At 37.1% G+C, this 13,464-nt stretch overlaps 1 protein-coding gene across 1 annotated transcript in view; it reads right to left on the reverse strand.

Annotated features, from left to right (window-relative positions):
* The window catches only part of GLIS3 (GLIS family zinc finger 3), a 613,599-nt gene that overhangs the window by 161,197 nt on the left and 438,938 nt on the right, over window positions 1-13,464 (reverse strand). The window contains exon 6 of the mRNA XM_043978464.1: window positions 8,363-8,473. Within this exon, the coding sequence (XP_043834399.1) occupies window positions 8,363-8,473 (111 nt within the window). The remainder of the gene's footprint in view (window positions 1-8,362; window positions 8,474-13,464) is intronic.

The raw sequence follows: 13,464 nt of genomic DNA on the forward strand, positions 1-13,464 counted from the left end.
ACCCCCCACTCCCACCCTCCAACTCAGCTAATCATCTGCATCAGGATTCAACAGAAACTAATCAGCCAAGGGAATGTGAGGCTTAGAAGAAAGCTTAAGATTGTCAGTCAATCAATCAAAAAGCAATTAGTAAGTAACTCACTGCACATGGGACAATGCTAGATACCATATATACTGAGTTGATCATGAGAACAATTGTCAAAATGCCCTCATTCTTTGGTTATTTATCTGGTGGTCTATGCACAGCTCAGGAAAATGCAACAGTTTTGCTTTTCTAATCATTTTAGGGAAAAAAAGTTAAATTCTGTCACCTGAAATTGTAGGCTTTGAACATATGACTATGAAGTAGTGGTATAATTTACTGATTCTAATTCTCAGTGAGTTTGAATTTCAAGAAAAAAAATTCTTGATAAAAACTATTACAAAAAGTTCAGAATTGTAAGGAATCTTAGCAGCCATCTACTCCTGAGCTGTCTGTCAAAAATACTGTTTGCTACACTCCCAAGTATACCCAAACAAAATATAATTGGGAAACATTTAACAAAATAAAAGAAAAATACAATAAAATGTTGTTGCTGCTGTTCAGTCATGTCTCACTTTTCATGACCACATCTGGGGTTTTCTTGGCAAAGATACTGGAGTGGTTTGCCATTTCCTTCTCCACCTCATTTTACAGATAAGGAAACTGAGGCACACAGGGTTAAGTGACTTGCCTTACACAGCTAGTAAGTATTTGAGGCTCTATATGAACTAAGGTCTTTTAACAAAGATACATAAATAATGCTAATTTGTGGACTTCTAAATCAACAGGAAGTCTGCAGAGATCCTTTTGTAAGTTTTAGTCTATCTATTTCTATTTGCATTTGACACCACCGATTTAGCCCAACTTAAACCCTCCCAAATAAGCCCCACAACAAGATTCCCAACAAGTGGTCACCCAGCCTTTGCTGGAAGAACTCTGAGGGCAACCTATTCTACCTTCTGAACCACCTTCTGGAACCCCATTCCATTTGGGGAAGTTTTCCCTAGTTTCAAACCTCAAATTGTTTCTTTAAACCACTACTCCTAGTGTTAATTCTCAGGTGGCAAATAGAAAAAGCATTACGTCTTTTCTGCTTGATCACCTTCCAAATACTTCAACTCTGAGATTCAGGACCCTAAACAGTTCCTGTCTGACTTCATCTTTACTTCTGCTGTGATCTTCAGTGATGCAACACTTCCATTCTGACCATCTGCCAATTTCCACACTACACTAGTCTACCAAAACACATTTGAACCCCATGGTCAGTCACATAAACAATGTTCTCATTAAGAATCTAGAACCCCTCACTGTATATTGGCACCTCAAACTCACTGAGTCAGAAATGACAGCTTTCACCCCCCCCCCCCGCCCCCGCAACCCATCCTTTTTCTTGACTTATTTTTGTTGACATTCCCTATCACCTAGACTCAAAATCTTGGTATCATCATTGTGAACCAATGCTGTACTTGGCAACAGGAAAACCTAAGTTCAGATCCCTTTTTAGACACATACTATCTGGAAACTGTGCTGTGTTGGTTATATAGAAAGAGGCAAAAGACAGACCCTGCCCTCACAAAGCTCACAATCTAATGGGGAAGATAATAAACGAACAAATATGTGCCAAAAAGCTATGTATAGGACAAAAGGGAAACAATTAACCCAGAAAACTAAAATTAATTAGAATTAAGAAGGGTTGGGAAAGGTTTCCTGTAGAAAATAGGATTTTAGCTCATCTTTGAAGGAAGCCAGAGAAGCCAATAGGGAGAGATGAGAAGCAAGAACATTTCAGACACAGCGGACAGGCAAAGAAAATGTCAGAAGGTGGAATATGAGAAGTAACATGCTCAGTTGTTGTTGTTCAGGCGTATCAATCATGTCTGACTCTTTGTGACCCTATTGGGGGTTTTCTTGGCAAAGATATTGGAGTGACTTTTCATGTTCTTCTCCAGTTCATTTTACAGATGAGGAAACTGAGGCAAACAGGGTTAAGTGACTTACCCAGAATCATGCAACTACCATGTGTCTGAGGCCAGATTTGAATTCATAAAGATGAGTCTTCCTGACTCCAGGCCCAACACTCTATCCATTGTACTGCTAGTTGACATGGTCATGACATTATCCCTTTGACAACTGTAGATCATGGATTTAAGAAAGTGGAAAGGAGATCAATTAGAAGACTACTAAATTATTCCATGGAAGAAGTGATAAAGTCCTAGGGTGATGGCCATGTGAGTAAAGTGAAAGGGACACATGTGAGAGTAGAGAGAGAATCAGCAAGACTTAGGAACTTCTTGTATACGAAGATAGGGAGAATGAAGAGCCAAGGATAACTCTAAGGTTGCAAACCTAGGTGATCAGAAATATGGTGGTACCATCTAAAGAAATAGAGAAGTTAGGAAGAAGAGTGGGTTTGGGGGAACCAATAATAAGTTCCATTTTAAATATCTTGAGCTTAAGTTGTTGATGGTAAAAACTAGTTGGGAACATCCAGTAGTTAATAAGTTATAAAAGACTTGAATTTTGTAGAGAGCAAATATAGATAGATATATCCATCTAGGTGTCATCTTCATAAAGATGATCATTTAATTCATGGGAGCTGATGATATCACTTCCAGGGAGAGCAAGAGAGAGAAGAGATATACTAGCTTCAGGCTACAAGGAAGTCATTTCTGATTCATCATCAGTAAGTCATGTAGTTTGACCCATGTTTTCAGCAGTGGTCATAGATTTGCACTGAATCATCCACATTCTCATACTGGCTAGTGATAACCTATATTTCACCCAGTTCATTCAGATTTGTAATGACGTATATTTGGGATATGTCTGTCTGGCTGGGGTCAGGAGTCCAAGAAAAAAACAGGGCAACTGTCGCCTGTGAATAAAGGTGCTGTCTTTTAGGCATTATGCTTTCTCAAACTGAGCAAGCAGGCTGCCAAAGGGATGGTAGTTTGACTTATACTGCTTAAAAAAACTATCACTTAATCAATTCTTTTTCTTAATTCTAAATTCTACAAGGTCAAAGCATGAATGGTTCTCTTTAAATACTTTTAAAACATCTTGCTGAAAGAAAAGATGGGGAAACTAAGTCTAGATTCTCTGGCACCAGAGTACCTCCTGACTATACCTAATATCCACATAGTAGAAGTTTGAAGGTATTTTTTTTTATCAGGAAATAATAGAAGGTGCGAAAACAACTTGTGGCTTCCTCCTTGCAGGGGAGCTAATTAAGGTTTAGATACAAGTAAGCAAGAATAAATATTGGCAGCTTGAAAACAGAAGGGGGCACCTGTGAGTTCAGATATGGTCTTACTTTTGAGGGTGGGGGTGGGGAGTGGGGTAATGGGGTTAAAGAGGTCTCTTACAGTCCAGAATAACATAGGCTTCCACTGAAAACCATCATTACCTTAAAACCATTGAATTAAACATACCTAAATTGTTGAAGTATTCAAAAGTCTACTACATAGTATTATTTTTTAATGGAGATTATCACTAATTATCATAGGATAATATATAAGAGGTGGAAGGGACTTTAAAGACGATCTTATTTCCATTGACTCATGCAGGTGTATCCCATTTTAAATAAACTTGATTGATTGTATGGTGACTCTTTTACAGAAGAATTATTTACTTTTCCAAAGAATTCATCAGAGGATTACTTTAAATAATACATTCCTCTAGCCTATTAAAAATATGATCCAATTAACTAGCCCTAAATTTTCACACAGCTTTCAAGAGCATACATACTACACCAAACAGGACAAACCCACATTCTATTTTAATGAGAGGATGATAGACGGTAAAGTCAATGGTTAAAGTCTTCCAGGCAGGTGGTGGGAAGTTGAATAACAAGAGAGGAAGATATTGATATTATAATTGCTCTACCTTAGAGGTTAATCTAAAAGATATCTAGAGCTGTTTCTAATAGAATGCAAGGATAAACACTTGGTGTTTTAGTGCACATGTTAAATTCTGTGCTTTGCACCTTTTCTCATGTAATCCCTGACACAAAAGTCAATGGGGTGGTATTCCTTGTCTGAGATTCATGGTAAGTGCTGCAAGAATCCCTCCCAAAACTGTATGAAACAAACTGAAGAGTCATTCTTGTTATCCCTAATTTCAGGAGTCACGTCACTTTTGTTCTCAATTAAAAAAAATAATAGGGTAGTTTTGGATGAAAAAATCCCTTCCTTATGGACCTTTGAAGGTAAAAATGAAAAAAAAAATTCTGATAAAGCTTTTATAGCCCTGAGAAATGTTTCCAAGTGCCTCATCACCTATATTGTCTCTTTTTTTTTTTTATCCTCTCTTCAGCATATTGAATTGAAAGACAAATCTGATTTTTCACCCTACAGGATCAATTCTATGCCCAGTTGAGAATATAGCTGGTGATTTGGGGATTCAATGCTCTTTTACCTGTGTAGATCATTTATTTAATGGATTCAAGATCTGCAAAGCAGATTAGATGGAAGAAGTCTGCACACCAGCTGATGAGCTGTGTGGGTGTGCACATATTATGCCATGAGAAAAGTTACTCTGCATGCAATGAGTCAAATTATCCCAATTCCTCTGCAGAAGAGAATATTTTTGCACAGCTTGAATACCAATTAACTGCAATTTTAGGCTTTTTCTTATTTTATTTCACCTCCTTCCATGAAATAGGTGTATATTTTGGCAGAAATTGGATGAACACTGGACACTGGGTTCCAAAGATGGATTTCAACAGGTGTGGGGACAAAAACAAGAATTTTGTGGTTGGGAATTGTTCATCCTTAGATGTGTGGTATCTGCCATCTACTTATACAAATTTCTCCTCTGGCTGAAGGTGCTTGGTCTCTGGAATATGTTTCAGGGTACAGTCTCATAAAGGCAGCAACTTAAGACACCAAAATAATGTCATTTAGTGTCTAGGGGGAGTTTAAAAAAAGAGGATTAGAAGCAGTCAGGCAGGATATATTAAACGAATCCATGACTAACAGGGTGTGACAGTAAAGGGTTTCATTCTTTTCAACAGAACAGTTCCCTAGGGCTGGAACTATTACCCCACTATGCCTTTATCACCTTGGAATTTTTATGGTTATTTTTGATGAATTCACATTTTTGTAAAGGCTTTTTTGACGTGATGCCAATTTTCTATTTTAATTAAAGTCGTAAATAATCTTAATTCTGCCTTAAAAGGTTTATTGTTTCTTGCATTTTTTTTATTATTACTGCCAGGAAATATTTCAAATACCAAAGCATGTTGTGAGTTAGCAATTAGAATTTCTCGAAGGTCCAGTAACTCCACTGTACCTTGTAAACATTATATGTTAGAATACCAATGTAAGGTTTGAAATTTCAAATTGACTGATGTCAAGTGTATTAGCCTTGCTCCTTCTGGGGTTAATGGTTATTTTTGTTTTTAAGTCCTTGGTAAATGAACAGGTTAAAAATATGAAAGGGAGCACTGGCTTGGAAATAATAACAAGCCACGTCCAGCTCAGCTATTTGCTAGAAATGAACACAACAGCACCAATGACACACAAAAAACTAGCTCACTTTGTATATGACAATATGAAGAATACTCTATGATTTTGCATCCTTTAATGCTAATGGTCCTAGAAAGTTCATTTCCTTGTTGTCTAAATTGCCTTTTGAAGGTTGCCAAAGGATTGGCTCTAGAACTCTATTTTGTGGCCTAAAAGGCTGTTATTTTAAAATTGTGTTTCAAGCATCTTCCACACAACAAAATCTGCTGATTCCCTACACAGAAGTTGGGATGAGGACAAAAGAAAACCAAAAATACTTCCTGAAGATACCCTTTTTCTGTTTGATAGTCTTCTGTCTCCTTATGCTGCCTCTTTTAAATTGAATAAGAGATGAAAAGAGAGGAATCTGTGTTAGAAAGGGCACTGTCTTACATATGACTGGAGCTGGGTTCTGGTTTTGGCTCAGTCACTGACTAAATGTATGACCTTAGAGTAGCTTCCTAGACTCTCTGAGCTTCCTTGTATTCATTGGTAAAATAAGAACAGGGGTTCTCAACCTTGGGTTTGAGTATTTTTTAAAAAATATTTTGGGTTGGCAGTTAGGTGGCACAGTGGATAAAACACTGGCCCTGGATTCAGGAGGACCTAGGTTCAAATCCAGCTCAGACACTTGACACTTCCTAGCTGTGTGACCCTGGGCAAGTCACTTAATCCCAATTGCCCCGCAAAAAAAAATATTTGGGGGGGCAGCTAGGTGGCACAGTGGATAAAGTACAGGAAGACCTGAGTTCAAATCCAGCCTCAGACACTTGACACTCACTAGCTGTGTGACCCTGGGCAAGTTACTTAACACTCATTGCCCCATTGCCCTGCAAAAAAAAAAAAAAAAAGAATTCCTAGACTTGATTTTCTCCAAGGTCCCTTCCAGCTCTCAAATTCTTTGAATTTTTAATGCTTTCTATGTTTGACAACAAATGGCACTATATATTTTAATTGACAAGTATTAAGTGCCTATTCTATATAAAACACCTGGCTAGCTATAAAAAATGGAATTGAATCAGTCCCTGTCCCATATATTCTGTGATTTATAATTAATATATTGTGTTATACACCTAAAGTTACTCAAAGCATTTGTATCCTCAATGCCTAAAATGTAGCAAGCATTTAACAAATGTTTTTTTCATTCACTCAATCCATCCATCCATTTATCTATTCATCCATCCATTCATTCATTCACTCATTCATTCACTTGATTAAGAAAATGGGCTGAGCTAGTATCTGTAATGTCATTTGTGTTATAGACTTTACATTATGGTAAAATGTCACTAACAATGAGGGAAGGGAGAATGAATCATTGAAGCATCCAATTTTGGAACATTTGTGATGGAAGCCAGTTTTATTCATGGTTAAATGTGAATCACCATCATGGGGCTACCCAAATAGCAGTTCTGCTAGATCCCCTTTAATTCCCTGCAATTATTTATGTTGTGGATTGTGCTTCTAAGTGGATTAAATCCTTTTCTTTTATTCTTGTCTGCATAGTAATTTGCTTGAGCAAATCATTTCCTTCACTGATAATGAAAAAGGCATATCATCTTTACCTTTCAGGGGAAAAATACAAAATTTTAGTCTAGCCTGTGCCTAAATATTGCAAATACTAACCATATGGCATCTGAGCTAGGTAGGTCTGACAGTATTTCAAGAAGAGAGGTTTAAATGATTCCTGCACCTCATTTCCCAGGGTGGGTGCCTACATGATTGAGAACATCTATCAAATTCCTCAGCACCTAGGCACCACTCTGCTTCATTCAGAAGAGGTCATAGCTTTGAGCACTCAGCCTAACCTTGTGCCAGCAAGTCTTTGGGAAAGGGAAAATGAACAATACAAAGGACTATAGAGCATTTTACCAACATAAAAGCACTAAATCTATTTCAAAGCGTAAAAGAACTCGTAGCTTCCAACTAGAAAGTGGGCTGACCTGAAACCATCCTTTGATTCTCTGGCCACACAGTTCAGTCTCTTGACACAAGTTGATTCTCAGACTGTCTTCTGGATTGTTTAGAGGGGACTCAAATGACACTCATGAGAGATGGGCAATCACTGAGGTTAAAAGTCCTAGAGAGAACTCATCACTAGTCACACAGCCAAGGAACCAACATCAGCCTCAATGGACCAATATAGTTTACTGCTGTGGTAGGACATTTAAACCTTAAGGGGCTGATGTTTTCAGCTGTCACACACATCAGCCTTCCTACATGTCCACAAACATAGAACAGTCTCTACAGCTGGTGGCCAGGACAGAAGAATTTCTGTTCAATTTCCTCCTGATGAGAAAATACTTGGGGTGGAGGGTGTAGAAATAATTTGCACAGATAGAAATGACCAGGCAGCTCCATATTGACCTGAAGTAAAATGGGGGAATTGGGGTGGGAGGGAAGGGATGTAGTATATTAGTTTTGAGGCTTTTGCTTCCTATATAATCAGGAATGGAATGGTTTAACTGATTAATATTTTGTGACAACACATCTAACAGTGATTTACCCCCCCCCCAATGGATATCTTTCGCTAAATATTCAGTTCTTTTTTTGGGCGGGGCGACAGGGTGACTTCAATTTAGGTGACTTCTCTACCATTATTTTCTCTGATTTTCATTATAAATGAATAAATTGCACAGATTCATATCTGTATATATTAGCTACACAAACACCAGGCTTAAACATTTCTTCATGGAAGACTTCTCCGATTAAACAAACTAAAACAAGTTACGCCTTGAGCAATCTAAATATGCCCACTGTCAGCCTTGTGCACAATCCCAATGCTACAAGAGTACCTGAGGATGTGTTTTCCTGACTGGGCAGCACTGTGAAAAATTACCTTTTTTCTTGCCTGTTGGTCTTTGGAAGAATGTGCCTTGACGTGCTTTCTTAGGGAACTTGGATCTGTGTAGCGTTTGGTACATCCTGGAATTTGACATGCATAAGGTTTCTAAATAAAAAAGAAACAAAGAAACAGCTGTGGTTAAATCATGAGGCAAATGAAGGAAAGATCCATGCTAAGCCTCCTGATTTTCAAAACATGCATTGTCACTGACTCTGATCTCAAATACTGGATAATAAACACAAAATCCATGTCAAAAACCTGGTAATTTTATATCAGGGGAAGAAAAAGGAAAACAGGCTTTGTAGGGGGGAAAAAAACCCAAAACAAAGAGATGGAGAATCTTTGATCACTGTTAAGACTCACCAACCTACATAGCATGAAATCCTGTGACATTTTTTTAAACATTGGAATTATTAGGGAGTGTGTTGAGTTGTACTTACAATTGTGCTGCCCTGAGAGTAATCTTTGGCATAGTCAGAAACTAGCAAACACAAATTCTTTAGTGAGTCAGGTAAAGAAGTTGTAGTATAGTCCAGAAAAGACTGGGAATTGTGACAGAAGAGACCTGATTCAGAGAGAGAAAGAATCAAGAGGGAAAAGTTAGTGCAGTATGAGTAGAAAAAAATGCTCATTAAAAAAAAAACACCAGGCATAAAAGGTATCAGGTAGAGAAAGAGGACCTAATTAAGCGGGTTGCCTTATATACTTTTCAGATGATTAGTTGCAGAAGAATTTTGCTTCTGTACAAAGCACTTGGTTGACTCAAATGTGACCCAAAGTTCTGATGATTCCTATTCACTACAGGTCACCTGCACAGTTGTGTGAGTGGTTGGGGGTCAGAAAAATTGGTCTTGCTGTTTGTAGGGCCATCTTCTCAAGTTGTGATTACTCAGAATCATAGACTTATAATACATCAGAACTAGAAAAGACTTTAAAGTGCATTCATCTCAACCCTGAAAGGCTCTTTCACTGATGTCCCAATTAATTATGTTTACATAGATTCAGCTTTTGATAAAGTGTTAAGTTTTTAGTTTTTCTGGAATATGGCTTCTGGAATGTACTATGGATTTAATGCAAGCTGCATCCCTGTCAATTCCCATGTCAACTGTTTTGAAAGGTCATGTTTAAGTGTTTAAAACAATGGACCTTAACTTGTCAAAACCTTATGCTAGTCCCCAGTGCTGAAAATCAGAAAATAAATCTATTTGCACTTCATGGAAACAATCAATAATTAGCTGAATAGGTTATAGAATTGACAGGTGATCCATTAAGTTCATGTCTGCAAGCAGGCCCATGTAGAAATGAACATTTAAAACAAGTCAAAATCCTATTATTTTCAAATATCTAGACCCCCTGTTGTTATATAAAGACAACATGTACACTCTACAGGGTTTTTCCACTTTTTAATCTGCATATTTGGCATTGTATAGGCCAAGCTACATAAGGATAGCATTACCCGGTTCCTGAAAGCCTATATATGGTTTTCTTCTTGTTTAGTGCATTACATTTGATTTAGAGAACAGTTGGGATCTCACTGCTGATCCTGAAGCTATATCATTGTTTACCCTGAGTACCATAGCTAAGTTATATAACATAGTATATTACAACTATTATCACACCAGTTATCTTGGAAAAGTCACTTAACTCCTTTGGCCATGAGTTTCTTCATCTGTGAAATAAAGGAGCTGGACTAGGTGATATCCAACTTTCATCCCTTCTTTAAAGTTCTAGGATCCTAATTTTTGAAAGCCATATCAAGTCCTAGGAATTCCCATGGCTATTTTAGAAGAATGTGCCTATTGTTTCTTTTCCATTTAGCAATCATTCTGACCTTGAGGATGACTTCTGTGTTTATGGAGTCAATCATCTCTTTATTAAGTCTCCTGATAGAGAAGAGAGGAGATTTACAAAATGCAGAGCAATGGATAATCAAAATATCCTTTATATTTCTTTTTGGAGTTTGGTCAAAGAAGCACTTTGAACCCACATAGATACAACATGGGTTCATTTTATATGTTACTTTTCTTACACTCATCCCTGGAACCCAGATATAGAAAGTCCCAGGTTACTTCTAATTCTGAAAATGATTAATCTTTTTTCTATATAAAGTTGATATTATCTTAAAATCCATAGGACATAGATGCTTCTCCTCTGTATTCAACTTGAATATCTGTCATTTTCATTCAGATTTTAACTTGTAAGTCGAGGATAGAAAACCTATATAATTTTAGTATTTTTTTAGACTGAAAATATTTTCCTCAATTGTATATAAAGGCATAAACAGGGAAACAAAACAAATCTTTTCAAAGTTATAAATAATAATTAAGTGGGTATTTTTAAAATGAGGCAATTGGGGTTAAGTGACTTGCCCAGGGTCACACAGCTAGTAAGTTTTAAGTGTCTGAGGCTGGATTTGAACCCAGGTACTCCTGACTCCAGGATCTATCTACTGCGCCACCTAGCTGCCCCCAATTAAGTGTTTGTTTAAATGAGCAAAACAGGTTTTATGAATTATAAGCTTATTGATGGACTGATAAAAGCTTAGTCTTTTGCAGTATAAATTTATATGAATTAATACTTTGTTAGAAATCTTATAACATGATGAATCTTTTTATACTTCAAGGATCTGTGATTACACCAGTGTTGGTACTGCCCCTTTTAATGAACACAGATAATCCCTCAATTCCTAAGGAGATGGTCTTCATGGGTAGGAGTGGTAGAAAAAATCATTACTCTATGGCCAACTTGATGGTGAGATTCTTCCAATTTAGCTAAGCTTAGACTTGATCAAATAACATATAGTCGACTCATCATTAGCCGCACAAATCAATGTTTTCCAACTGGGAAACATTTATTACCACTTGAACTTCACTGGCACACCTTTGGAGGGCCCAGGGTCACTTCCAGAGCACAGTGAGCAAGAAGAAGTTTCTAGTCCAGTGATTCCCAAACTGTCTTTGCTCATGAATTCATCATATTGCTCCCAGAGCAATTTTCCCCATGCAAAATTCTTACCAAGTCACTCTTTCTCATTAAAGCTTTTTGAATGACTACTAAATAATCTTTTTTTTTAAACTTTGGGATTCTAAGCTCTCCTTCACCTGGCACTGTATCATACAACATTCACCTCATCTCCCTCCATGTGATTCTTCAGCCCTGCACTGGCCTGATCTCTGTGCTTAATGTCATACTCTTTATTTGGTATAGGGAATAACCTGCCATCAACTCTGTCTATTGAAATCTTTCCCAGCAGAAATGTCATCTCTCCCATATAGCTGTCCCTGACCCCTCTAGTTGGCAATGATTCTGTCTTTGCCATACTTTAATTCATACTTGGTTTGGATCTTTTTTCTACACCCATGTCATTTTTTGTGTAATAGTTTTATTCCAAGTTATGCCTTCCTCCTCCAAGTTTCAGGAGGGCAGGGGACATAACTTATTTGATTTCTGTATTTCTCCCTAACACCCAGTACAATTATTTGAATATATACTTATCATATGTATATGTACGGTATATATATGCATACACTTATATATATATATATATGTGCATTCATATATATGTATTGTAAAAAGTTTTTAACAGTCGGTTAGTGAATACGGAAAGATGCCAGTTTTTGAAGGACCACCCTTTCGGGGGAGGAGACCGACGGCCGTGCATGGGCTACACATGCCAGTCTGGCCGAAAAGAACTCCTACTTCCGTTCTCTCCTTGCCTTTTAAGCTCGCACCCCGGTTAATGCTCTAGTATCCAATTTTAAATCTCACAGTTTATATATAAATATATATGTATGTGAGAATTTCAGCAATGCATTGAATAATGAATAATAACAATAACTGGGATTTATATAGCATGTTATGTTTTACTAACTGCTTTACATAGATTATCTCATTTTAACCTCCCAATATCCCTATAAGGTATAAAATAGGTGTTGCTCTTATCTTCATTTTACAGTTAAAGGTAACTGAGGCAGACAGCAATTAACTGACTTGCCCAGAATTACACAGCAACTAAGTGTCTGAAGCCAAATTTGAACTCAGGTCTCCTTGACCCCAAGTCTAGAGCTTGATCTGCTGCTCAACTTCATTGCATCTAAAAGCTTTCTAAATAGAAATATTCCCTCTCAAAGGCATATAATGTTTGTATACTAGAATACTTTTGAAATCACTAGTGACAAATAGGAACTGATAAAAATGTAATAAATATGTCAACGATGATATCAGAATAATTGTAAATATGTATGAGAAGGTGTGTAGAAATAACAGTATCTTTTTAAAACTCAAGCTCTGCTGTAGTTTAATAATAGACACCAGAATATTAACACTGAAAAAAGTACTGTCATGAATACATTATTTGCAAGAAGGTGGAATAAGAGATACCCGATATGTAGAATACATTTATCCCGATGCTTTTGTTAAGTGGAATTACATATCATCATAACTGGCCACATATGAGGAGAATGGCATACATATTGGAAAAGCAAATAATAAAGGTGTATCAATGCAATTCAAAAAATAAGCAGATGTCCGAAAGGTATATGAAGACAAGAGATAAAGAACATTCAGAGCATTAATAGAGTTAAGGGCATGATAGCAAAAAATAATTGTTTTCACAGGGTTTATTTCAAAGTTCAAGTGGCTGCAGAGCTATGGTACACACAATTAAATTATACCCTTAGGATTAATTGGCTGAATACTATCACTGCAAAATGAGGATAGTTGTACTTATAATGACAACCTCACTGGTTATTGCAAAGATCAGATGAGATCATGGGTGTAAAGCATTTCATGAACCTTAAAATGCTATACAGATAGATGCTATTAATGGGGCTCAAGAATGCACCTATAATTTTGCTGGTAGCGGAGAACTCCCAGATTAGGAAACTCCCTCTAACAGTTCAGGTCAACACTTTCTCTCCAATTCATTGTCTCATAGAGATTCCCATATCACTGAGGTATTAAGTGACGAGCTTAGTATCATGCATCAGTAGAGAGAGGGTCAGAGGTAAGGATTGAACTCAGGTCTTCCTGCTTTGAGGTCAGCTTTCAAGACATATCATGACACTGCCTCTTCATGCTTTATTGCTGTTCAGTTG

This window comes from Dromiciops gliroides, chromosome 1 (genome assembly GCF_019393635.1).
Source record: "Dromiciops gliroides isolate mDroGli1 chromosome 1, mDroGli1.pri, whole genome shotgun sequence".
In the NCBI taxonomy this organism is placed as follows: domain Eukaryota; kingdom Metazoa; phylum Chordata; class Mammalia; order Microbiotheria; family Microbiotheriidae; genus Dromiciops; species Dromiciops gliroides.